This window comes from Lonchura striata, chromosome 21 (assembly GCF_046129695.1).
Source record: "Lonchura striata isolate bLonStr1 chromosome 21, bLonStr1.mat, whole genome shotgun sequence".
Classification (NCBI taxonomy): domain Eukaryota; kingdom Metazoa; phylum Chordata; class Aves; order Passeriformes; family Estrildidae; genus Lonchura; species Lonchura striata.
The window spans coordinates 1,731,339-1,757,868 of NC_134623.1; the positions used below are offsets into that span (position 1 = coordinate 1,731,339).

The 26,530-nt window shown below is 57.5% G+C and overlaps 2 protein-coding genes across 2 annotated transcripts in view; both read right to left on the reverse strand.

Moving 5' to 3' along the window:
* Positions 1–13,344, reverse strand: part of CAMSAP3 (calmodulin regulated spectrin associated protein family member 3) — a 33,451-nt gene extending 20,107 nt beyond the window's left edge. The window contains 7 exon segments of the mRNA XM_077787675.1: positions 755–893; positions 1,648–1,695; positions 3,089–3,121; positions 5,237–5,368; positions 5,456–5,590; positions 7,855–8,129; positions 13,171–13,344. Coding sequence (XP_077643801.1) covers positions 755–893; positions 1,648–1,695; positions 3,089–3,121; positions 5,237–5,368; positions 5,456–5,590; positions 7,855–8,129; positions 13,171–13,318 — 910 coding nt within the window. The 5' untranslated portion in view covers positions 13,319–13,344.
* A 422-nt stretch (positions 13,345–13,766) lies between these two features.
* On the reverse strand, positions 13,767–26,268 carry LOC116184766 (epoxide hydrolase 3). The gene is made up of 9 exons (XM_077787676.1): positions 26,023–26,268; positions 23,953–24,038; positions 22,739–23,037; positions 21,942–22,045; positions 20,738–20,886; positions 18,892–19,119; positions 14,403–14,464; positions 14,151–14,347; positions 13,767–14,018 (listed from the first exon to the last, which is right to left on the reverse strand). Exons 1-9 carry the CDS (start codon positions 26,266–26,268, stop codon positions 13,767–13,769), a joined length of 1,623 nt encoding a protein of 540 aa, XP_077643802.1.
* Between the last annotated feature and the right edge of the window lie 262 nt (positions 26,269–26,530).

Here is a 26,530-nt window from a genome sequence, read left to right on the forward strand (position 1 = left end):
CAAATTTTCCCTAAAATCCCTCCAAAATCTTTCAAAAATCCCCCTAAAATCCCCCAAAAACCCACCAAAATGCCCCTAAATCTCCTCAGGAACCCCCCAAAATTCCCTAAATCCCCCCAAAACTTTCAAACCCCCCCAAAATACTCCTCAATTTCCCAACCCCCCCAAATAATTCAAAATCCCCATCAAAACCCCCATCAAAACCCCCCAGAAACCTGCAAAATCCCCCAAAGTCTTTCAAAAGCTCTCCCAAAATCGCCCCAAAATCCCCCCAAACATCCCAATATATCCCCAAATCCCCCCTAAATCCCCAAAATCCCCCCAAACCCTTCAGAGACCCCCCCAATGTCCCCCCCATTGAGACCCTCCCCATGGTACAACCCGATTTCCCTCTGGAACCGCCCCCCCCCCCCCCATCTCGGATTGGTACAGTCCAACCACAGCGCCCCTAGCGGGGGCTCCCCCCGCTTTTTATGGGACGCCCAAAAAAACCCCAAAAACCCCCAAAATCTTTCAACCCCCCCTAAAATCCTCCCAAAACCCTTCAGAGACCCCCCAATATCCCCCCATTGAGACCCTCGCCATGGTACCACCCGATTTCCCTACGGAACCCCCCCGGGTCCGCGCCCCCCCCCCCTCCAGATTGGTACAGTCCAACCACAGCGCCCCTAGCGGATCCCTATGGCAGCACCCCCCCCACCCTCAAAAAAACCCCAAAAACTCCTAAAATTCCCCCCAAAAAATCCACCCTTACCCTCGAGGCGGAGGGATTGGGGGCAGTAGAAGTGGATGGCGGCCGCCAGGACCCCCCCGCTGGCCAAATCCTGCAGCCCCCTCACAGGAGGGAATGGGGGGGGCGCCGGAGCGGCTCCTTTGTCCTTCCGGTACCGAATCTTGGCGGGAAAATCGTGAGGGGAGGAGGGGGGGGTTAAGGAGATCCCCAAAAATCCCAAAACCGCCTCAAACCCCCTCAAAGTGGAAGGGTTCCCCCAAAAAATAAAAAAGGGGGTTTCAAAACCCCCAAAACCGCCCTAAAAGTGGAAGGATCCCCCCCAAAATAGCCCCAAATTCACCCCCATAGAAAAGAGGACCCCCCCCCCCCAAATAATGAAAATGGTGCAGTCCGCAAAGCAGCCTCAGGTTGGGGACCCCAAAATTGGCCAAAATCACCCCAAAAATAACAAAGGGGGGGGGTCAAATAGGGGGAAACACCCCAAAATTACAAATGGGGGGTCCCCAAAATCCTCCCAGTTTGGGGAGGGGTTGGGGACACCCCAAAAGTATCAAAAGGGGGACCCCAAACCCTCCCAAAATGAGGGGGTTCCCTTAAAAAAGGGGCAAGGTGACCCCAAAATCCCCCCCGGGATCCCCAAATCTCCCAAAATCCCCCAAAATTCCTCCCACCCCCCAAAACAGGCGCATGCAGGGGAGGGGACCCCAAATTTTTTGGGGCGACCACAATTTTTGGGTAGGCTCACCCTAAAAACCCCTTTAAAAACCCGAAAAATGCCCCAAAATTGGGTTTTAGGGCGGGATTTTTTTGGGGGGGGAGTCCAGGATTTTGGGGAGGGGTTTGGGGGTACCCGAGGGGGAGAAAAGGGGGTGCCCCCTCCCCAAATTTTGGATTTTTTGGGGGGGGGTCCTTACCACCGGAGGTTTATTCCCCGATTCTTTCAAACAGAAGGCGATGGCGTGCTGCGGGAAAAACAGAGTCAGGGGGTCCCCAAAAACCCCCCCGGGGAGGCCGAAAATAAAAAGGAGACGCCCAAAAATGGAAAGAGCACCCCAAAAAATGGGAGGGTAGGGAAAATTTGGGGAAAATAAGCGGGAAAATGGGGAAAAAAAGAGGAGAATTGGGGAAAATTGAGAGAAAAAATGAGGGAGAAATGGGAAAAATGGGAAAAAAAAGAGGGGAAATGGATTTAAAGAGGGAAAAGAAGGAAAAAAGACCCCAAAAATGGAAAGAGCGCCCCAAAAAATGCGGGGTAGGCAAAATTTTGGAAAAATGGGAAAGATTAGTAAAAATCGAGGATAAAAGGAGGGAAAAAATATTTAAAGAAAGAAAAAAGGAAAAAAAAATCTGAAAATTGTAGAGGGGGTGCCTAAAAATTGGGAGAAGGGAAAACTTGGGAAAAATTGGGGAAATTGGGAAAAACAGGGGAAAAAATTGGAAAAAATTGAATTAAATGGGGGGAAAATGTAACAAAAAAAAGGAAAAAAAGGGGTAAAAAAGGATTTAAAAAGGGGAAAAAGGAAAAGAAACCCTAAAAATGTGGATGGGAACCCAAAAATTTTAAAAAAACTACAAAAAACAAAACAAAACAAGAAAATAAATCCTAAAAAAAAGTCCAAAATAAGGGTGGTGGTGGTGTGCAAGCCCCGCCCCCTCATTTGCATGCAGCACACTTCGTTTGCATGCCACGCCCTCTCATTTGCATGCCCCGCCCCCTCCCAGAGTTCGACGCAAGACACAGAAAAGGGGGGGGAGGAGCTGGGGGGGGACCAAAAAACCCAAAATTTGGAGGAATTTTTGCCATTTTTTTGCAATAAAAATTTTTATTTTAATTAAACTTTTTTTCCAATTTCTTTGGAATTTTTGCCTTCTTCTAATTTTTAAAAAATTTTAATTTTTAATTTTTTTTTTTATTTTCTTGGACTTTTTTTGAATTTTTTTGAACTTTTTGCGGATTTTTAAAAAATTTTGTTCAATTTTTAAAATTTTTTAAAATTTTTTCAAATTTAAAAAAAAATGTTTGAAAATTGTTCAAATTTTTTTTGAAGTCTTTGAAATTTTTTTTAATTTCTTGGATTTTTTTTCCATTTTTCTACATTTTCTGGATTTTTTTTTTTTTTCAATTTTTTTTAATTTTTTTTTTCTTAATTATTTTGAATTTTTTTCTAATTTTTTTCCCCCTCAGCCCCCCCCAAATCCGAGCAGGAATTTCTGGTTGCTCCCAAATTTTGGGGGATTTTCACCCCCTGAAAATTTGGGCGGGGTCGGAGCAGGCAGGGGAGGGAATTTGGGGAATTTGGGGGATTTTTGGGGTGAAAAAAGAGGATTTTGGGCCCGAGCGAAGCCCCCACTTACGGGCACCAACTTCCAGTACCAGCGGGTGGGACACTGGGGAGAGAGGGGGGGTCAGAGGGACCCCAAAATCTGGGGGACCCAAAATCTGGGGGACCCAAAATCCGGGGGACCCAAAATCCGGGGGACCCAAAATCCGGGGGGACCCAAAATCCGGGGGGACCCAAAATCCAGGGGGACCCAAAATCCAGGGGACCCCGAGAGCCGCGGCAGAGGGGAAAGAGAAAGGGGCGGGAAATGGGAATTTTTAGGGGAATTTCGGGAGAAAAATTGGATTTTTCAGGAATTTTTTGGTGAATTTATGGGGATTTTTTGTGGATTTTTTTGCTGGATTTTTTGTGGAGTTTTAGGGGATTTTTTTAGGATTTTTTGGAGATTTTTTTTAAGGATTTTTGGAGATTTTTTAAGGATTTTTAGGGAATTTTTTAGGATTTTTTGGAGATTTTTTGATGATTTTTTTAGGGATTTTTTTCTGATTCTTTGTGGATTTTTTGTGGATTTTTTTTGGGGGTTTTTTTGGGATTTTTTTAGGATTTTTTTGTGGATTTTTTTTGGGTGATTTTTTCCAGATTTTTTCGGGGATTTTTTGTGGATTTTTAGGGCATTTTTAAAGGATTTTTTTGGGATTGGTTTCTGATTCTTGCGGATTTTTCAGCATTTTAGGGGATTATTTTGTGGATATTTTTGGGGCTTTTTTTCGGAGTTTTTGGGGAATTTTGTGGATTTTTTTGTGAATTTTTTACAATTTTTGGTGATTTTTTAGGATTTTTTGGGGATTTTTTTTCTGATTCATTGTGGAATTTTTTAGCATTTTTGGGGATTTTTTTAGGATTTTTTGTGGATTTTTTTGGTGATTTTTTTCGGACTTTTTGGGATTTTTTGGGGGAATTTGTGGATTTTTTTGTGAATTCTTTACAATTTTTGGGGGGATTTTTTTAGGGTTTTTAGTTATTTTTAAAGGATTTTTAGGGATTTTTTTAGGATTTTTTTTGGTAATTTTTTTGGGGATTTTTTCAGGATTTTTTGGGGGATTTATTGTGATTTTTTGTGGAATTTTTGGTAATTTATTGGCAATTTTGAGTGATTTTTTTGTGGATTTTTTGTGGTTTTAAGGAAAATTTTGGGATTTTTTGCTGGATTTTTGGGGCATTTTTTAAGAATTTTTAGGGATTTTTTGTGATATTTTTTCATTTTTTTCTGTGTTTTTTTTCAGATTTTTGGGTGATTTTTTGTGGGACTTTTTAGGATTTTTTTGGTGGTCTTTTTGTGATTTGTTACAGATTTTTTAGGATTTTTAAAGGATTTTTTTTAGGAATTTATTTGCCATTTATTGGGATTTTTGGTGGCTTTTTGGATGGTTTTTTGTGATTTTTTAAATTATTTTTTGAGGTTTTTTTAGGATTTTTTTTGAGATTTTCTTAGGATTTTTTTGTGGTTTTTTTAGGATTTTGAGGGGATTTTTTTGGCAATTTTTTGGGGATTTTTTACAATTTTTCGGGGACTTTTTGGGATTTTTTTGGGGGATTTTTTGGGATTTTTTGGAGCTGAGACATTGAGAAAAGAGCGACCACAGCAGAGAAGGGACAGAAAAGGTGGAAAATGAGATTTTATGGGATATTTTGGGGAAAAAAACTGGATTTTTCTCGGATGTTTTTTTTTGTTTATTTGTCATTTTGTTTTTTTTTTTTTTTAATTTGGGATTTTCTTGGGATTTTTTGTGGCTATTTTGGTAATTTTTTTGCAATTTTTGGGCATTTTTTGGTGACTGAGGATTATTTAATGCATTTTTTGTGGATTTTTTTTCTTTTTTCTCTGGATTTGTTGTCAATTTTTTTGGCGATTTTTTAATGCATTTCTTGGGATTTTTTTGGTGGATTTTTTAGGATTTTTTTGGAATATTTTTGTGGGTTTTTCGTGCATTTTTTAGGATTTTTCCCTGGATTTTCTTCAATTATTTTTTTCTTTTTAAACGATTTTTCAAACACATTTTTAGGGATTTTTTGGGGATTTTTGGGGGGGACTTTTTGTGGATTATTGGCGATTTTTGGTGGAATTTTCCTGCCTTTTTTTACCCTTTTTTTTTCCAGTTTTTCCCGTTTTTTCCCGTTTTTTCCCCATTTTTTCCCATTTTCCACCCCCAAACCCCCCAACCTTGTTGGCTCCCGCCGGCGCCGCTTCGCCGCCTCCCGGATTTTGGGGGTTCCCGGAATTTTGGGGGTTCCCCGAATTTTGGGGTGTCCCCCCCCCCTCCTGTTCGGTGCTTTCCTGCAGCTTCCGATTCACCTGAAAAAAACACCCCAAAATTCAATTTTTTTTCCCTTTTTCACCCCAAAAAAAACCCCAAAAACCCCCAAAAAAATTCCAACTCACCGTGTCCAACCAGGCCAAAATTTTGGCTTCCCAATTTTGGGGTCCCGGGGGGGCGCCGGGGGGGGACCCCAAATTTCGGGTGGCCTCGGCGACAAACGCGGCCATGAGGGAATCGATCAGCGCCAGGTGGGCGCCCTGCGGGGTTTGGGGCGAAATTTGGGGATTTTGGGCAAATCTGGGGGAAATTTGGGGTTTATGGGGGAAATTTTGGGGGGGAATTTGGGAAAAATTTGGGAAAAATTTGGGGTTTAGGGGGGAAATTTTGGGGGGAAAGCAGGAAAAGTTTCGGGTTTAGGGGGGAAATTTTGGGGGGAATTGGGGAAAAATTTGGGGTTTAGGGGGAAATTTTGGGGGGGAATTTGGGAAAAATTTGGGAAAAATTTGGGGTTTAGGGGGGAAATTTTGGGGGGGAATTTGAGAAAAATTTGGGGCTTAGGGGGGAAATTTTGGGGGGAAAGCAGGAAAAGTTTGGGGTTTAGGGGAAAAATTTTGGGGGGAATTTGGGAAGAAATTGGGGTTTAGGGGAAAAATTTTGGGGGGAATTGGGGAAAAATTTGGGGTTTAGGGGGAAAATTTTGGGGGGAATTTGGGAAAAATTTGGGGTTTAGGGGGGAAATTTTGGGGGGAATTTGGGAAAAATTTGGGGTTTAGGGGGGAAATTTTGGGGGGGAATTTGGGAAAAATTTGGGGTTTTGAGGGGAAATTTTGTGAAAAATTTGTGTTTTAGCAGGGAAAATTTGGGGTTTTGCAGCAAAATGTGAAGTTTTGGAAAAATTTTTGAAAATTTTGGGTTTTGGGCGGAAAATTTGGGTATTGGGAGGGTCCTGGGTGGGAATTTGGGGGGAAATTTGGGGTTTGGGGGGAAAATTCGGGGTTTTGGGAGGAAATTTAGGGGGAATTTTAGAGGTTTGGGGGTAATTTTGGAGAAATTTGGGGAAAATTTGGGAAATATTTGGGAAATATTTGGTTTTTACAGGGAAAATTTGGGCTTTTGGGGAAAATTTGGGGGAATTTTGGAAGTTTGGAAGGAAACTTGGGGCAAAATTTGGGTTTTAGGGGGGATGTTTGGGGATTTGAGGGAAAATTTGGGGTTTTGGGGGTCTTGAAAGAGAAATTTGGAGTTTTGGGGGCAAATTTAGGGATTTGGAGAGGAAATTTGGGGGTTTAGAGGGAAAATTTGGGGTCTTTGGGGTGGAAATTCGGGATTTGGGAGAAAAATGTGGGGGTTTGAGGGCAAAAATTTGGGTTTTTTGGGGAAAATTTGGAGTTTGGGGAGGAAAATTTGGGAAAAATTTGGGGGTTTGGGGTCATGGAGGGGGAAATTTGGGGATCCTGGAGAGTTTTGGGGGACCTGAGGCATTTGGGGGGGATTTTGGGGGGGATTTGGGGAATCCCAGGGAATTTGGGGAGATTTTGGGGGGAATTTGGGGGGGATTTGGGGGATTTTGGGGAAATTTGGGGGGATTTTGGAAGGATTCAGGGAATCCCAGGGAATTTGGGGGGATTTTGGTGGGATTTGGGGGGATTTTGGGGAGATTTTGGGGGGAATTTGGGGGATTTTGGGGGGTCCCGGGGGACCCTCGGAGTGGGCATGGCCAATCGAGAGTGGGCGTGGCCAGCGAGGAAGGGGCGTGGTTAATGAAAAGGGGGCGTGGCCACAGGGCGGGGAGGGTTAATGGGATTGGCCCGAGCCAATTAACGGCCAATTAAAGCGGCGGAGAATTAATGAGATTAATGAGGCGGGGCTCAGGCGGCTCCCAGTAATGCCCAGTAACCTCCCAATGCTCCCAGTATCCTCCCAGTCCCTCCCAGTCCCTCCCAGTCCCCCCCAGTTCCCTCCAGACTCCTCCCAGTTCCTCCCAGTGCTCCCAGTACCCCCGTAACTCCCTCCCAGTCCCTCCCAGTGCTCCCAATATCCCACTAACTCCCTCTCAGACCCCTCCCAGTGCTCCCAGTCCCCCCCAGTCCCTCCCAGTCCCCCCTAACCCCCTCCCAGACCCCTCCCAGTGCTCCCAGTATCCCCCTAACTCCCCCCAGTCCCTCCCAGTCTCCCCCAGTCCCCTCCCAGTCCCTCCCAGTCCCCCCTAACTTCCTCCCAGTCCCTCCCAGTGCTCCCAGTCCCTCCCAGTCTCCTCCCAGTCCCCCCCTAACTCCCCCCCAGTCCCTCCCAGTCCCCCCCAGTCCCTCCCAGTCTCCCCCAGTCTCCTCCCAGTCCCCTCCCAGTCCCCCCTAACTCCCTCCCAGTCCCTCCCAGTGCTCCCAGTCCCTCCCAGTCCCCTCCCAGTGCTCCCAGTATCTCCCTAACTCCCCCCCAGTCCCTCCCAGTCTCCCCCAGTCCCCTCCCAGTCCCCCCCAGTGCCCCCCTAACCCCCCCCAGTCCCTCCCAGTGCTCCCAGTACCATGCGGATGGGTCTCTGCTGCAGATCCTGGGCGCTGACCGGGACCCCCTGCAGGGTCGGGGGGAGCCCCCTCCCCGCCAGCAGCGCCAGCAGCGCCCCCAGGTCGCGGGGCGGGGCCGCGGGGGGCGGGGCCTGCGGGGGCGGGGCCAGGGCGTGGCGCCACGCCCGGCAGTAGATGTCGGCGGCCAGCAGGAGGCGCTCCACCGGCGGCTTCAGGTGCTCCTGCGCGTACTGGTCGGTGTAGAAGGGGTCCCGCAGCTCCTCGGGGACGTTGGCTGGGGGGAAAAGGGGGTTTTGGGGTGAAATGGGTTAAAAATGGGGAGATTGGGGGGAAAAATGGGGAGATTGGGGGAAAAAATGGGGAGATTGGGGTGGAAAATGGGTTAAAAATGGGAAAGAAAGGGTTAAAATTGGGTTAAAATGGGGAATAAAGGGTTAAAGATGGGAAAGAAAGGGTTAAAATTGGGTTAAAATGGGGAATAAAGGGTTAAAATTGGGAAAGAAAGGGTTAAAATTGGGTTAAAATGGGGAATAAAGGGTTAAAATTGGGGAATAAAGGGTTAAAATTGAGTTAAAATGGGGAATAAAGGGTTAAAGATGGGAAAGAAAGGGTTAAAATTGGGTTAAAATGGGGAATAAAGGGTTAAAGGGGGGTCGGTGTAGAAGGGGTCCCGCAGCTCCTCGGGGACGTTGGCTGGGGGGAAAAGGGGGGGTTTGGGGTGAAATGGGTTAAAAATGGGGAATTTGGGGGGGAAAATGGGGAGATTGGGGGAAAAAATGGGGAGATTGGGGTGAAAAATGGGTTAAAGATGGGAAAGAAAGGGTTAAAATTGGGTTAAAATGGGGAATAAAGGTTTAAAGGGGGGTCGGTGTAGAAGGGGTCCCGCAGCTCCTCGGGGACGTTGGCTGGGGGGAAAAGGGGGGTTTTGGGGTGAAATGGGTTAAAAATGGGGAATTTGGGGGAAAAAATGGGGAGATTGGGGGAAAAAATGGGGAGATTGGGGGAAAAAATGGGGAGATTGGGGTGAAAAATGGGTTAAAGATGGGAAAGAAAGGGTTAAAATTGGGTTAAAATGGGGAATTTGGGGGGAAAATGGGGAGATTGGGGGGAAAATGGGGAGATTAGGGTGAAAAATGGGTTAAAGATGGGAAAGAAAGGGTTAAAAATGGGTTAAAATGGGGAATAAAGGATTAAAATTGGGAAAGAAAGGGTTAAAATTGGGTTTAAAATGGGGAATAAAGGGTTAAAGGGGGGTCGGTGTAGAAGGGGTCCCGCAGCTCCTCGGGGACGTTGGCTGGGGGGAAAAGGGGGGATTTGGGGTGAAATGGGTTAAAAATGGGGAATAAAGGGTTAAAATGGGTTAAAATGGGGAATTTGGGGGGGAAATGGGGAGATTGGGGTGGAAAATGGGTTAAAATGGGAAAGAAAGGGTTAAAAATGGGGAATAAAGGGTTAAAATTGGTTAACACAGCGCGGAGCCACCAAGGACCCACCATGGACAGATGGACACTGACCCACCATGGACAGACGGACACTGACCCACCATGGACAGATGGACAGATGGACACTGACCATGGACAGATGGACACTGACCCACCATGGACAGACGGACACTGACCCACCATGGACAGATGGACAGATGGACACTGACCATGGACAGATGGACACTGACCCACCATGGACAGACGGACACTGACCCACCATGGACAGATGGACACTGGCCTTGGACAGATGGACACTGACCCACCATGGACAGATGGACACTGACCCACCATGGACAGATGGACACTGACCCATGGACAGACGGACACTGACCATGGACAGATGGACACTGACCCATGGACAGATGGACACAGACCCACCATGGACAGATGGACACTGACCATGGACAGATGGACACTGACCCACCATGGACAGACGGACACTGACCATGGACAGATGGACACTGGCCATGGACAGATGGACACTGACCCACCATGGACAGACGGACACTGACCCATGGACAGACGGACACTGACCATGGACAGATGGACACTGACCCACCATGGACAGACGGACACTGACCATGGACAGATGGACACTGACCCACCATGGACAGACGGACACTGACCATGGACAGATGGACAGACGGACCCACCATGGTCAGATGGACACTGACCCACCATGGACAGATGGACACTGGCCATGGACAGATGGACACTGACCCACCAAGGCCAGACAGACACTGGCCATGGACAGATGGACACTGGCCATGGACAGACGGACACTGGCCATGGACAGATGGACAGACGGACACTGGCCATGGACAGATGGACACTGACCCACCACGGTCCCACCAGGAACCCCAGAAGATCCCAGCAATGACCATGGAGACCCCCAAGGACCACACGGGACCTCGGTGGTCACGGGACCCTCATAACCGACCCTGGAGACCCCAAAACTGACCCTGGAGACCCCAAAATTGGCCATGGAGATGCCAAAACTAGCATGGAGACCCCAAAATTCCTCTTGGAGACCCCAAAACTGACCCTGGAGACCCAAAAACTGACCATGGAGACCACCCAAAGACCATGGAGACCCCAAAATCAACCCTGGAGACCCCAAAATTGGCCATGGAGACCCCAAAAGTGGCTGAGACACCAAAATTGCTCCAGGAGACCCCAAAATGGACCCTGAAGATCCCCAAATGAGTTGAGACCCCAAAATTGGCCATGGAGACCCCAAAATTGGCCATGGAAACCCCAAAAAGGACCTTGGGGACCCCAAAAAGGACCTCGAGGACCCCCCAGGAACCCGGCACGGGGTGGGGGAGGGGCACATCCCGGGGTGGGGGAGGGGCAGGGCCACACCCACAGGGGGTGGGGGAGGGGCCCTGGCACCCCCTGGGGGTCACGCCCCCCCCCGGGACACCCATGGGACACCCATGGGACACCTGGGACACCCATGGGACCCTCACCTGTCCCTCAGCACCCATGGGACCCTCTCCTGTCCACAGCACCCATGGGACCCTCTCCTGTCCAGGGCACCCAAGGGACCCTCACCTGTCCCTCAGCACCCATGGGACCCTCTCCTGTCCCTCAGCACCCATGGGACCCTCTCCTGTCCCTCAGCACCCAAGGGACCCTCACCTGTCCCACAGCACCCATGGGACCCTCACCTGTCCCTCAGCACCCACAGGACCCTCACCTGTCCCTCAGCACCCATGGGACCCTCACCTGTCCCTCAGCACCCAAGGGAGCCTCCCCTGTCCCTCAGCACCCATGGGACCCTCACCTGTCCCTCAGCACCCAAGGGAGCCTCACCTTTCCAGGGCACCCATAAGACACCCACCTGTCCACAGCACCCATGGGACCCTCACCTGTCCATGGCACCCATAAGACACCCACCTGTCCACAGCACCCATGGGACCCTCACCTGTCCCTCAGCACCCATGGGACCCTCACCTGTCCCTCAGCACCCATGGGACCCTCTCCTGTCCACAGCACCCATGGGACCCTCACCTGTCCCTCAGCACCCATGGGACCCTCTCCTGTCCCTCAGCACCCATGGGACCCTCACCTGTCCACAGCACCCATGGGAGCCTCCCCTGTCCAGGGCACCCAAGGGACCCTCCCCTGTCCCTCAGCACCCATGGGACCCTCCCCTGTCCCTCAGCACCCAAGGGAGCCTCCCCTGCTCCCTCCCCTCCCCCACCCGGCCCCACCCCTGCCCCTCCCCCCGGCCAAAGGGCCCCGGGGGGGGGCGGGGGGGACTTTGACCTTTGACCCCTGGGAGGGAGTGGGAGGGGAGGGGCACCTGGGGGAGTCCCAAAATTCACCTGGGGGGCCCCAAAAATACCCAAAATTCACCTGGGGGGACCCAAAATACCCAAAATTCACCTGGGGGGGTCCCAAAATACCCGAAATTCACCTGGGGGGGCCCCAAAATTCACCTGGGGGGTCCCAAAATTCACCTGGGGGGTCCCAAAATACCCAAAATTCACCTGGGGGGGGTCCAAAATACCCAAAATTCACCTGGGGGGTCCCAAAATACCCAAAATTCACCTGGGGGGTCCCAAAATACCCAAAATTCACCTGGGGGGGGTCCAAAATACCCAAAATTCACCTGGGGGCTCCCAAAATACCCAAAATTCACCTGGGGGGACCCCAAAATACCCAAAATTCACCTGGGGGGTCCCAAAAAAACCTGGGGATGTCCCTGAAATACTTGGGGGGGGATCCCAAAAATACCCAAAATTTACCTGGGGGGTCCCCAAAATTCACCTGGGGGGGGTGGGCGACCCCTCCCCCCCAGCTCCGCAGGGGGCGGGGCACGAGGGGGGGTCCCGCCCTGTGACGTCACGGCGTGACGTCACGACCACCTCCCCCAAACTGCAACAAAAGCGCCCGGGGGGGGGGGGGAACCCCGGGATTGGGGAACCCCCCCGGTACCGGGACCCCCCATTCGGTACCGAGACCCCTCCGGTACCACCGGGAGCCCCCGACAGTACCGGGACCCCCCATTCGGTACCGGGACCCCTCCGGTACCACCGGGGACCCCTCCCCAGTACCGGGACCCCCCATTCGGTACCGGGACACCCCCGGTACCACCGGGACCTCCCCGGTACCACCGGGACCCCTCCCCAGTACCGGGACCCCCCATTCGGTACCGGGACCCCTCCGGTACCACCGGGACCCTTTCCCCAGGACCGGACTCGGCACCAGCTCCCCACATTCGGTACCGGACCCTCCATTCGGTACCGAGACCCCTCCGGTACTACCGAGACCCCTCCCCACTCCCAGACTCAATACCAGAGCCCCCATTCGGTACCGAGACCCCTCCGGTACCACCGGGACCCTTTCCCCAGTACCGGGAGCCCTCCTCAGTACCGGACTCGGCACCAGCTCCCCTCATTCGGTACCGGGACCCCTCCGGTACTACCGAGACCCCTCCCCAATACCGGAACTCCTCTCGGTACCGGCTCCTCCCCGGTACCACCGGGACCCCTCCCCAGTACCGGACTCGGCACCAGACCCCTGCATTCGTTACCGGGACCCCTCCCCAGTACCGGACTCGGCACCAGACCCCTGCATTCGGTACCGGGACCCCTCCCCAGTACCGGACTCGGCACCAGCTCCCCTCATTCGGTACCGAGACCCCTCCGGTACCACCGAGACCCCTCCGGTACCACCGGGACCCCTCCGGTACCACCGGACCCCCTCCGCCCTACCGATACCCGCCCGTCCCCCTGCAGAACGCCCCCTCCATCCCCCTCCCCGCCATCCCCGTGTCCCCCCGCCCGTTCTGCCGCCGCCGCCGTCCCCGCCCGCTCCTACCGGCGCCGCCGTAGCCGGTGGCGATGGCCCAGGCCAGGCTGGCGGCGCTGCGAGCCCGAGCCCCGTCGTACTGGTCCAGCGGGCGGATCTCGGGCACCAGGAACCCCCGGCGCATGGCGGCGGCGGCGGCCGGGGGAGCCGCCACCATCCCGGGGCCGCCGCCGGGGCCGCCGGGGCCACCGGCGCCCGCTTCGGCCGCGCTCGGCGAGGCTTCGGGGGGGCTCGGCGAGGCTTCGGGGGGGCTCGGCGAGGCTTCGGGGGGGCTCGGCGAGGCTTCGGGCGGGTTCGGCTGCGGCTTCGGGGGGGGCTCGGAGAGGCTCGGCGAGGCTTCGGGTGGGTTCGGCCGCTTCGGGTGGGTTCGGCCGCTTCGGGCGGGTTCGGCTGCCTCGGGTGGGCTCGGAAAGGCTCGGAAACGCTTCGGGTGGGTTCGGCGGTTTCGGGTGGGCTCGGAGAGGCTTCGGGTGGGTTCGGCCGCCTCAGAGAAGCTTCGGGTGGGTTCGGCGGTCTCGGGTGGGCTCGGAAAGGCTTCGGGTGGGTTCGGCCGCTTCGGGTGGGCTCGGAGAGGCTCGGAAACGCTTCGGGTGGGTTCGGCCGCCTCAGGGAAGCTTCGGGTGGGTTCGGCGGTTTCGGGTGGGCTCGGCCGCCTCAGAGAAGCTTCGGGTGGGTTCGGCGGTTTCGGGTGGGTTCGGCCGCCTCGTGTAGGTTCGGAAAGGCTTCGTGAGGGGTTCGGAAAGGCTTCGTGCGGGGTTCGGGTGGGTTCGGGCGGTTCCGGGCGGGTTCGGGCGGGCGCGGCGCGCGCGCCAGGTGCGGGGAGGGGAAGGTGGGGGGGGGGAGGGGGCGGGGCGCACCTGCGGTCACGTGATGGGAGAGCGGGACACGCCCCCTTCTCCGGCGCGCGGGGAAAGGGGCGGGGCTGGGAGAGGGACCGGGAATACCGGGAATAATGGGATTACCGGGGATACCGGGGATGATGGGGATACCGGGGATACCGGGGATGATGGGGATGATGGGGGTACCGGGGGGACTGGGATACTGGGAATACTGGGGATGATGGGGATACCGAGGGTACCGGGGGTACCGGGGATGATGGGGGTACCGGGGATGATGGGGATACCGGGGATGATGGGATTACCGGGGATACCGGGGATACCGGGGATACCCGGGGATGATGGGGATACTGGGGGTACCGGGGGTACCGGGGATTATGGGGATACCAGGGATGATGGGATTACCGGGAATACCGGGGATGATGGGGATACCGGGAATACCGGGGATACCGGGGATGATGGGGATACTGGGGATACCGGGAATACCGGGGCTGATGGGGATGCTGGGGGTACCAGGGGTACCGGGGGGACTGGGATACTGGGAATACCGGGGATACTGGGGGGACTGGGGCTACTGGGAATACTGAGGTGACTGGAATATTGGGGCGACTGGAAGGGACTGGGAGCACGGTGTCCCCATGTCTGTGTCCGGTGTCCCCGTGTCCGGTGTCCCCATGTCCCCATGTCCATGTCTGTGTCTGGTGTCTCCATGTCCCCATGTCCAGTGTCCCTGTGTCCCCATGTTCCCATGTCCATGTCCCCGTGTCCAGTGTCCCTATGTCCCCGTGTCCAGTGTCCCCATGTCCATGTCTGGTATCCCCGTGTCCCCATGTTCCCGTGTCCGTATCTGGTGTCCCCATGTCCCCGTGTCCGGTATTCCCATGTTCCCGTGTCCGTATCCGGTGTCCCCATGTCCCCGTGTCCGGTATTCCCATGTCCCCGTGTCTGGTGTCCCCATGTCCCCGTGTCCAGTGTCCCCGTGTCCAGTGTCCCCATGTCCCCATGTCCAGTGTCCCCGTGTCCGTGTCCCCATGTCCGTGTCCCCGTGTCCGGTGTCCCCATGTCCGTGTCCCTGTGTCCGGTGTCCCTATGTTCCTGTGTCCGTATCTGGTGTCCCCATGTCCCCGCGTCCGGTATTCCCATGTCCATGTCCCCGTGTCCGGTGTCCCCATGTCCGTGTCCCCGTGTCCGGTGTCCCCATGTCCCCATGTCCGTGTCCCCGTGTCCGGTGTCCCCGGCCCCTCCCCGTGCCCTATTTTCCGCCGCGGCCATGGCAACGGCGGGGACAGACACGGGACACGGGGACACGGGGGGGGACACGGCGGGGACAGGGATGGGGACAATGGACAGGGACACGGCGGGGACAGGGACGGGACAGGGACAGGGATGGAGACAAGGGAGGGGACAGAGGGACATGGCAGTGACAGAGACAGGGACAAAGGAGGGGACAGGGACAGGGATGGGGACATGGCAGGGACAGGGATGGGGATATGGCAGGGACAGGGATGGGGACAGGGACATGGAGGGGACACTGAGAGGGACACAGGGACATGGAGGGGACAGGGATGGGGACAGGGACATGGAGGGGACACTGAGAGGGACACAGGGACATGGCAGGGACAGGGATGGGGACACTGAGGGGACAGGGACAGAAATGGGGACATGGAGGGGACAGGGATGGGGACACTGAGGGGACACAGGGACATGGCAGGGACAGGGATGGGGACACTGAGGAGACAGGGACAGAAATGGGGACATGGAGGGGACAGGGATGGGGACACAGGGACATGGAGGGGACACTGAGGGGGACACGGGGACATGGAGGGGACAGGGATGGGGACACTGAGGAGACAGGGAAGTGGCAGAAATGGGGACATGGCAGGGACATGGATGGGGACAGGGACATGGAGGGGACAGGGATGGGGACACTGAGGGGACACAGGGACATGGCAGGAACAGGGATGGGGACATGGAGGGGACAGGGATGGGGACACTGAGGGGACAGGGATGGAAATGGGGACAAGGGACACTGAGGAGACACTGAGGGGGACATGGGGACATGGCAGGGACAGGGATGGGGACACTGAGGGGACAGGGACGGAAATGGGGACAAGGGACACTGAGGGAACAGGGACGGAAATGGGGACAAGGGACACTGAGGGAACACAGGGACATGGCAGGGACAGGGATGGGGACACTGAGGGGACAGGGATGGAAATGGGGACAAGGGACACTGAGGGAACACAGGGACATGGCAGTGGCAGGGATGGGGACAGGGAGGGGACACGGGGCCATGGTGGGGACATCAAAGGGACATGGTGGCATCACAGGGACGTGATGGGGACACGGAGAGGGACATGGGGACACAGAGGGGACACAAAGGGGACTTGGGGACATCGGGGGGACACAGGAAGGGAGCTGGGGACACGGGAGGGACACAGAGGGGACACAGGAGGGGACCTGGAGGGGACTTGGGGACACAAAAGGGACATGAGGGGGACACAAAGGGGACTTGGGGACATGGGAGTGACACACGGTGGGGACTTGGGGACACGGAGGAGACACAAGAAGAGAGCTGGGCACACAAAAGGGACACGGAGGGGACATGGGGTGGACTTGGGGACACAAAAGTGACAGGAGAGGGGACATGGAGGGGAAGTGGGGACACGAGAGGGACACTGGGGGCACTTGGGGACACAGAGGGACATAAAGGGGACACAGGAAGGGACCTGGAGGGGACTTGGGGACACAGAGGGACATGAAGGGGACATCGGGGGGACACAGGAAGGGACCTGGAGGTGACCTGGGGACAGGGAGGGGACACCAGGGGGGCTGAGGGACACAGAGGGGACACAGGAAGGGACCGGCGGACATGAGAGGGACACGAAAAGGACCTGGAGGGGACTTGGGGACATGAGAGGGACACGGAGAGGACACAAAGGGGATTTGGGGACACAGAGGGACACGAGAGGGACATGGAGGGGACACAGGAAGGGACCTGGGGACACGAGAGGGACACGAGGGGGACGTGGGGACATGGGAGTGACACTCTGGGGGTCCTGGGGACATGAGAGGGACACGAGAGGGACGTGGAGGGGACACAGGAAGGGACCTGGGGACACGAGAGGGACACGAGGGGGACTTGGGGACATGGGAGTGACACAAAGGGGACTTGGGGACACAGAGGGGACACGATGGGGACATTGGGAGGACTTGGGGACATGAGAGGGACACGAGAGGGACATGGAGGGGACACAGGAAAGGACCTGGAGGGGACCTGGGGACATGAGAGGGACACGGAGGGGACACAAAGGGGACCTGGGGACACGGAGGGGACTCGGCGGCACCGCAGGGCTTTGGTGACACCGCCGGTGGCATTTGGGGACATCGGCAGGTGCCACCGCGCGGGGGTGGGGGAGGGGCGGGCGGGGTTTGCCCCTCCCCTCCCCCCCCCCAGCCCGGTCCGGCCGGTCGGACTGGTTAAACTGGGAGTGGGGGAGGGGCGGGGCGGGCACAGCTGGGCAGGGGTGGGGGAGGGGCAGCGCGGGGTCCCCCTCGCCCCTCCCCCACCTCCCCTCCCCCCCCTGCCCCCCCCGTTAATCCGCGGCCGCCGGGGCCCCTTAAGAGGCTTAAAGCGGGCCCGGGGTGGGGGAGGGGAGGCACCCAAAAATCCCCGCGCCCCTCCCCCCACCCCAATTCTCACCCCACCCCCACCCACCCCGCACCCCGAATTCCCACCCATCCCCCACCCTGCACCCCAAAATCTCACCCATCCCCCACCCTGCACCCCAAATCTCACCCAACCCCCACCCTGCACCCCAAAATCTCACCCATCCCCCACCCTGCACCCCAAATTATCACCCAAAAAAAGCCCCTCCCCCCCTTTTTTGGCGACACCCGAATTTATTGATTTTGGGGGTGGCTCCGCCCACCAGATGTTTTAGGGGGGCCCTGTCACAATGCAGATGTTGGGGGGGCTTTGTCCAGATGTTTGGGGGGGTGTCCCTTCCCCCCGCTGAGCAAGGCCCTCATCCAGTCCAGATGTTGGGGCCCTCCTCTGGGTTTTGACATCCCCAATCCAGATGTTGGGGGTCCCCGTCATCCCAAATGCCAAGGAGCCCACCCTGGCCTTGGTGTCCCCATCCAGATGTTGGGGTCCCCACTGTGGGGGTCCCGCCCAGATGTTGGGCGCCCCCATCCAGATGTTGGAGACCTCACCCGGATTTCAAAGTCCCCCAGTCCAGATGTCGGGGGGTGCCCACCTTGGCCCTGGTGTCCCCACCCAGATGTTGAGGGGTGCCCACCTTGGCCTTGGTGTCCCTATCCAGATGTTGCGGGTCACTCCCCACATTTCCAGGTCCCCATTCCAGATGTTGGGGGTCCCCTACCTTGGGGGTCCCACCCAGATGTTGATGTCTCTGCCCAGGTGTTGGAGTCCCCACCCAGATGTTGAGGTCCCCACTCTTACGACAGGATCCCCATCCAGATGTTGGGGTGCCCACCCTGGCCTTGGGGGTCCCACCCAGATGTTGACGTCTCTGCCCAGATGTTGGAGTCCCCACCCAGATGTTGGGGTCACTCCCCAGATTTCCAGATCCCCGTTGCAGATGTTGGGGGTCCCCTACCTTGGGGGGGTCCCACCCAGATGTTGATGTCTCTGCCCAGGTGTTGGAGTCCCCACCCAGATGTTGGGGGTCACTCCCCTGCCAGATTTCCAGGTCCCTATCCCAGATGTTGGGGTCCCCACCCAGATGTTGGGGCGCCCACCCTGGCCTTGGGGGTCCCGCCCAGATGTGGATGTCTCTGCCCAGATGTTGGGGTCCCACCCCCCGTCCCCATTCCAGCTGTTGGAACCCCCAAACCCCGCCTCCCTCCCCGCGCTGGGCGTGGCTACTTCGCCTCCCCGGCCCCGCCCCCCAGGAACTCTCCAATCAGCTGGGCCAGGGGGCGGGGCCGCTCGTCGGGCAGCCAATGGGAGGCGGCGGGCAGGAGGCGGAGGCGCGCGGAGGGGCGGAGCCAGCGCAGGTGGGCGGGGCCCAGGCGCGGGTCCAGGAAAGCGTCGCGGGAGCCCCAGAGCAGCAGCGCGGGGGGACGGGGCGGCTCCCGGGGCGGGGGGGCGGCCCTGGGGACATCGGGGACATTGGGGACACTGGGGGGACATGGGGGGGATTGGGGACATTGGGGACATTGGGGACATTGGGGGGACATCGGGGACATTGGGGGGACATCGGGGGGATTGGGGACATTGGGGACATTGGGGGGATTGGGGACATTGGGGGGATTGGGGACATTGGGGACATCGGGGGGATTGGGGACATTGGGGGGATTGGGGACATTGGGGACATTGGGGGGATTGGGGACATTGGAGGGACTGGGTACACTGAGGGGATTGGGGACATTGGGGACACTGAGGGGACATTGGGGACATTGGGGGGATTGGGGACATTGGGGAGACATGGGGGGATTGGAGGGATTGGGGACATTTGGGACACTGGGGGGACATGGGGGGATTGGGGACATTGGGGGGACATGGGGGACATCGGGGGGATTGGGGACATTGGGGGGATTGGGGACATGGGGGGAATTGGGGACATTGGGGGGATTGGGGGGATTGGGGGGACATGGGGGACATCGGGGGGATTGGGGACATTGGGGGGATTGGGGACATGGGGGGAATTGGGGACATTGGGGGGATTGGGGGGATTGGGGGGACATGGGGGACATCGGGGGGATTGGGGACATGGGGGGATTGGGGACATGGGGGGAATTGGGGACATTGGGGGGATTTGGGACACTGAGGGGACATTGGGGGGATTGGGGACATCGGGGACATTGGGGACACTGGGGGGACATTGGGGGGATTGGGGGGATTGGGGACACTGGGGGGACATGGGGGACATTGGGGACATCAGGGGGATTGGGGACATTGGGGACACTGAGGGAACATTGGGGGGATTGGGAACACTGGGGACACCTTGGGAACATCCCAAACCCAACTGGGATCACCCAAACCCAACTGGGATCACCCAAACCCAACTGGGATCACCCAATCCCAACTGGGATCCCCAAAACCCAGCTGGGATCACCCAAACCCAACTGGGATCACCCAATCCCAACTGGGATCACCCAATCCCAACTGGGATCCCCAAAACCCAACTGGGATCACCCAACCCCAACTGGGATCACCCAACCCCAACTGGGATCACCCAATCCCAACTGGGATCACCCAACCCCAGCTGGGATCACCCAAACCCAACTGGGATCCCCAAAACCCAGCTGGGATCACCCAACCCCAACTGGGATCACCCAATCCCAACTGGGATCACCCAATCCCAACTGGGATCCCCAAAACCCAACTGGGATCACCCAACCCCAACTGGGATCACCCAAACCCAACTGGGATCACCCAATCCCAACTGGGATCCCCAAAACCCAGCTAGGATCACCCAAACCCAACTGGGAATGGCCCAAACCCAGCTGGGATCACCCAACCCCAACTGGGATCACCCAACCCCAACTGGGATCACCCAACCCCAACTGGGATCATCCCAAGCCCAACTGGGATCCCCAATCCCAACTGGGATCATCCCAAGCCCAACTGGGATCCCCAAAACCCAACTGGGATCATCCCAAACCCAACTGGGATCACCCAATCCCAACTGGGATCACCCAAACCCAACTGGGATCACCCAACCCCAACCGGGTCACCCACTGGGTCCCACCACCGCGGCCCCACGCACCGGAAGAGGTTCCGGTAGTAGTGGATGGGGGGGCTGAGCCCCCCGGGCTGCGAGAGGCTGAACAGGTACGAGTCGAGCTCCTGCTCCGACAGCCGCCGCGCCGGGTCCTGGATGCCCGTCCGGACGCTGGTCAGGAACGTCCTCACCAGCTGTGGGCACACCAAAACGGGACTCCAAAAAATTGGGGACAAAATGGCGGCTGGGTGGTGGCAAAAATCCCAAAATTGGGGAGGAAATGGGGGATAATGGGGATGGGTGGGACCAAATTCCCTAAAATTTGGGATGAAATGGGGGAAATGGGGGTTGGAGGTGCCAGGACCCCAAAATTTGGGGACACCAAGGGGCATATGGGGCTGGGTAGCTCCAGCACCCCAAAAATTTGGGATAAATGGCAGCTGGGTGGTGGCAAAATTCCCAAAATTGTGGAGAAAATGGGGGAAATGGGGGTTGGGTGGGACCAAATCCCCAAAAATTTGGGATGAAATGGGGGAAATGGGGGTTGGAGGTGCCAGGACCCCAAAATTTGGGGACACCAAGGGGGACATGGGACTGGGGGGTGCCAGGACCCCAAAAATTTGGGACAAAATGGCGGCTGGGTGGTGGCAAAATTGGGGGAAATGGGGGTTGGGTGGGACAAAATATCCAAAACTTTGGGATGAAATGGGGGTTGGGGATGCCAGGAACCTGAAATTTGGGGAGAAAATGGGGGAAATGGGAGTTGGCGGTGTCAGGAACCTGAAAATTTGGGACAAAACGGGGGTTTGAGGTGCCAAACCACCAAAATTGAGGGTGAAATGGGAGTTGGGGGTGCCAGGAAACCGAAATTTGGGGAGAAAATGGGGGAAATGATGACAAAATGGAGGACTTGAGGTCTGGGTGGCATCAACCACCCCAAAATTGGGGACAAAATGTGGGAAACGGGGACTGGGCAGTGCCAAACCCCCAAAATTTGGGACAAAGGGGGGGACACGATGTCTGGGTGACACCAAACCCCCAAAATCTGGGACAAAGAGGGGGACACGAGGTCTGGGTGGTGCCACCACCCAAAATTGGGGACAAAGGGGGGGACATCGCTTTGGGGTTGGGCATCACCCCTTTGGGGGCTTCTTGAGGGGACAGAGGGGACAGGGAAGGGACAGAGGGGATAGGGAAGGGACAGAGGGGACAGGGAGGGGACAGAGGTGACAAAGGGGACAGCGCTGACCTGGAAGTCGGCCAGGGACAGGAGCAGCTCGGGCAGCCAGGGCAGCTGGAACAGGAAAACGTAACAGGAGCGGAGCAGCTGCGACGGGTGACGCGCCATGAAAGCTGGGGACAGGGACAGGGACACCGTGGGGACAGGGACACCGTGGGGACAGGGACAGGGACACCGTGGGGACAGGGATGGGGACACCGTGGGGATGGGGACACCGTGGGAACAGGCATGGGTACATGGGACATGGACATGTTCCCATCATGGGGACAGGGACAGTGACATGGGACATGTCCCCGCCATGGGGACAGTGACAGGGACAGGGCCACCATGGGGACAGGGACATGGGACATTGCTGCTACCATGTCCCCAGTGTCCCCAATGTCCCCTCAGTGTCCCAAACAACCTCAGTGTCCCCAGTGTCCCCAATGTCCACAATGTCCCCAGTATCCCCAGTGTCCCCAATGTCCTCTAAAGGTCCTCTCTGCGTCCCCAATGTCCCCATGTCCCCTCAGGGTCCCCAGTGTCCCCAATCCCCCCAATGTCCCCAACATCCTCAATGTCCTCAGTGTCCCCAATGTCCCTGCTGTCCCCATCATCCCCACTGTCCCCAATATCCCCTCAGTGTCCCCAGTGTCCCCCAATGCCCCCAATGTCCCCAGTGTCCCCAGCATCCCCAATGTCCCAAATGTTCCCAGTGTCCCCAGTTTCCCCACCATCCCCAGTATCCCCGATGTCCCAGTGTCCCCAGGTCCCCTCAGTGTCCCCGATGTCCCCAACACCCCCGCTGTCCCCGCTGTCCCCGTCACCTGCCATGACGCCCCGGTGGGGTGCGTCCATCACCACCAGCTTCTCCACCAGCTGGGGGTGACTGGAGGCCACCTCCCAGGCCAGGAGCCCGCCCCAGTCGTGTCCCACCAGGACGCAGCGCGGCGTCCCCGCCGGTGTCCCCAGGGCCTCGATGACCTCGCAGATGTCCCCGAGCAGCAGCTCCAGCCGGTAGCTGTCCCTGCCCGGTGGCTTCTCCGAGGCCCCGCAGCCCCGCAGGTCCAGGGCCACCACCCGGAAGCGGGGGCTGAACTCCTGCAGCAGGTGACGCCAGCAGAACCTGGGGACAACGGGGACAACGGGGACAACGGGGACAATGGGAATGGAGGTGGCATCACGGGCACGGAACGACGGCCGGGAGAGGGGGGACGTGGGGACAGCCTGGGGACACCTGGGGACACCTTGGGGACAGCCTGGGGATACCGTGGGGACACCTGGTGGACACCCTGGGGGACACTTGGGTGACAGCCTGGGGACACTTGGGGACACTTGACATTTGGAGACACCTGGGAGACACCATGGAACACCTTGGGGACACCTGGGTGACAGGTGGGGGACATGGGGACACCTTGGGGACGCCTGGGGAACACTTGAGGACATTTGGAGACACCTGGGACACTTTGGGGGACACTTGGGGACACCTGAGGGACATGGGGACCAGAGCAGGGGGGACATGGGGACACCTTTGGAACACTTGGGGGACACTTGAGGACATTTGGAGACACCTGGGACACTTTGGAGGACATTTGGGGACATTTGGAGACACCTGGGGGACACCATGGGAGACCTGGGAGATACCTGGGGGACAGGCGGGGGATGTGGGGACACCCTGGGGACAGCCTGGGGACACCTTGGGGATACCTAGGGGACAGGTGGGGGACATGGGGACACCCAGGGACACTTTGGGGACACCTGAGGGACACGGCGACAGAAGCAGGGGGGACATGGGGACACCTTGAAGACACCTGGGGACACCTTGGGGACAGGTGTGGGACATGGGGACACCCTGGGGACAGCCTGGGGACACCTGAGGGACACGGGGACAGGAGCAGGGGGGACATGGGGACACTTGGGGACATTTGGACGTTTGGGGACACCTGGGGGACACCATGGGAGACATGGGGGACACCATGGGAGACATGGGGGACACCTGGGGACAGCTGGGGACCCTTGGGGACACTTTGGGGACACGCACCAGTTCTGGGGGAAGCCGTGGAGCAGCAGCATCAGGGGGGCATTGGGGGGACCCCGAGTGACGTAGTGGAGCCGCAGCCCCGAGCCCTGGGGACATCGGGGTGACAACGGGGACATTGGGGTGACACAGGGGACATTGGGGACGTTGGGGACAAAGGGGACAGCGGCACCTTGGGGACACCCCCAAACCAGCCCCAAAATCCCCCGTAGGGACCCCGGGTCTGTCACAGGAGGAGCCACTGCAGTTGTCACCACTGGGGATGTCCCCAAAGCCACCCCAAAATCCCCCCAAGATCCCCCAAAATCCACCCAGGATCCCCCAAAATCCACCCAGGATCCCCAAAATCCACCCAGGACCCCCCAAAATCCCCCCAAGATCCCCCAAAATCCACCCAGGATCCCCAAAATCCACCCAGGATCCCCCAAAATCCACCCAGGATCCCCAAAATCCACCCAGGACCCCCCAAAATCCCCCCAAGATCCCCCAAAATCCACCCAGGATCCCCAAAATCCACCCAGGACCCCCAAGACCCCCCAAAATCCACCCAGGACCCCCCAAATCCCCCCAGGATCCCCAAAATCCCCCAAGGACCCCCAAAATCCACCCAGGACCCCCCAAATCCCTCCAAGACCTCCAAAACTCCTCCCAGGACCTCCGAAACCCCCCCAGGAGACCCCAAAACCTGGGGACCCCTCCAGGACCCCCCCAAAATCCCCTCCAGGACCCCCTCAGAATCCCCCCAAACACCCCCAGGACCCCCCAAAACCTCCCACAAAACCCCCCCAGGACCCCCTAAAACCTCTCCAAAATCCCCTGAAACTGCCCCAGGACCCCCCAAAACCCCCCCAAATCCCCTCCAGGACACCCCAAATCCCCCCAGGACCCTCCAAGTCCCCCCCAAATCCCTCCAGAACCCCCAAACTCCCCCAAAATCCCCTCCAGGACCCCCTCAAAATCCCCCCAAACCCCCCCAGGACCCCCCAAATCCCCCCAAAACCTCCCCCAAAACCCCCCCAGGACCTCCCAAATGACCCCAAAATCTCCCCCAGACCCCCCCAAATAACCCCAAAATGTCCCCCCAAAACCGCCCAGGATCTCCCCAGATTTCCCCCAGGACCCCCCCAAAAACTCCAACATCTCCCCCAAACCCCCCCAGGATCCCCCAAAACCTCCCCAAATCCCCCCCAGAACCCCCCAAATCCCCCAAAACCTCCCCTAAACACCCCCAGGATCCCCCCTAACCCCCCCAGGACCGCCTAAATAACCCCCAAATCTCCCCAAAACCCCCCAGGACTCCCCAAATCACCCCAAAATCTCCCCCAACTCCCCCCCAGGAACCCCCAAAATCCCCCAGGACTCCCCAAAATCCCCCAAACCCCCCAGGACCTCCCCAAAATCCCCCAGGACTCCCCAAAATCTCCCCCAAAATCCCCCAGGACCCCCCAAAACTCCCCCAGGACCCCCCCCAGGACCACCCCAAAATCCCCCAGGACCCCCCAAAACTCCCCCAGGACCCCCCCAGGACCACCCCAAAATCCCCCAGGACCCCCCAAACCCCCCCAAAACCCCCCCAGGACCCCCCCAAATAACCCCAACCCCCCCCCAGGACCCCCCAAAACTCCCCCAGGACCCCCCAGGACCACCCCAAAATCCCCCAGGACCCCCCAAAATCTCCCCCAAACCCCCCCAGGACCCCCCAAAACTCCCCTAGGACCCCCCCAAATAACCCCAAACCCCCCCAGGACCCCCCAAATCTCCCCCAGGACTCCTCAAAATCTCCCCCAAACCCCCCAGGACCCCCCCAAAACTCCCCCAGGACCCCCCAAATAACCCCAACCCCCCCCTCAGGACCCCCCAGAACTCCCCCAGGACCCCCCAAAACTCCCCCAGGACCCCGCCAAAATCCCCCAGGACTCCCCAAAATCTCCCCCAAACCCCCCCAGGACCCCCCAAAATCTCCCCCAGGACTCCTCAAATCACCCCCAAAATCTCCCCCAACCCCCCCCCCAGGACCCCCCAGGACCCCCAAACCCCCCCAAACCCCCCCCAGACCCCCCGAGCCCCCCGCACCTGCAGGCGCAGGTGCCGGTGCTCCCCGAAGGTGCCGTCGGCCAGCCCGGCCGGGGCCGCGTCCCGGCGGCGGCGGCGGAGCGCGGCGCGGGGCCCGCGGCGCAGCAGCAGCGCCGCCGCCCACAGCGCGAAGGCGACCCCCGAGAGCAGCGCGGCCGCCGCCAGCGCCGCCCGCGCCAGCCGCGCCCGCAGCGCCAGCAGCAGCCGCGACGGGGCCAGCAGCAGCGCCAGCAGGCGGCGCGGCATGGGGACACTGGGGACAGAGGGGACATTGGGGACATTGGGGACACTGGGGACATGGGGACACTGGGGACATGGGGACACTGGGGACAAACAGGGACATGGGGACACTGGGGACATTGGGGACATTGGGGACAGTGTGGGGCCAGCAGCAGCGACAGCAGGCGGCGCGGCATGGGGACACTGGGGACACAGAGAGGACATGGGGACAGAGATAGGGACATGGGGACATTGGGGACACTGGGGACATTGGGGACAGAGGGGACAT

Excerpts from the sequence above, each read along its gene's own strand:
- LOC116184766 (XM_077787676.1), bottom strand. The coding sequence starts at position 26,268 with ATGCCGCGCCGCCTGCTGGCGCTGCTGCTGGCCCCGTCGCGGCTGCTG. Across the intron at positions 24,039-26,022 it reads ACCGGCACCTGCGCCTGCAG|GGCTCGGGGCTGCGGCTCCA; the intron begins GTGCGGGGGGCT and ends CGATGTCCCCAG. Across the intron at positions 22,046-22,738 it reads CCACCGGGGCGTCATGGCAG|CTTTCATGGCGCGTCACCCG; the intron begins GTGACGGGGACA and ends CCCTGTCCCCAG.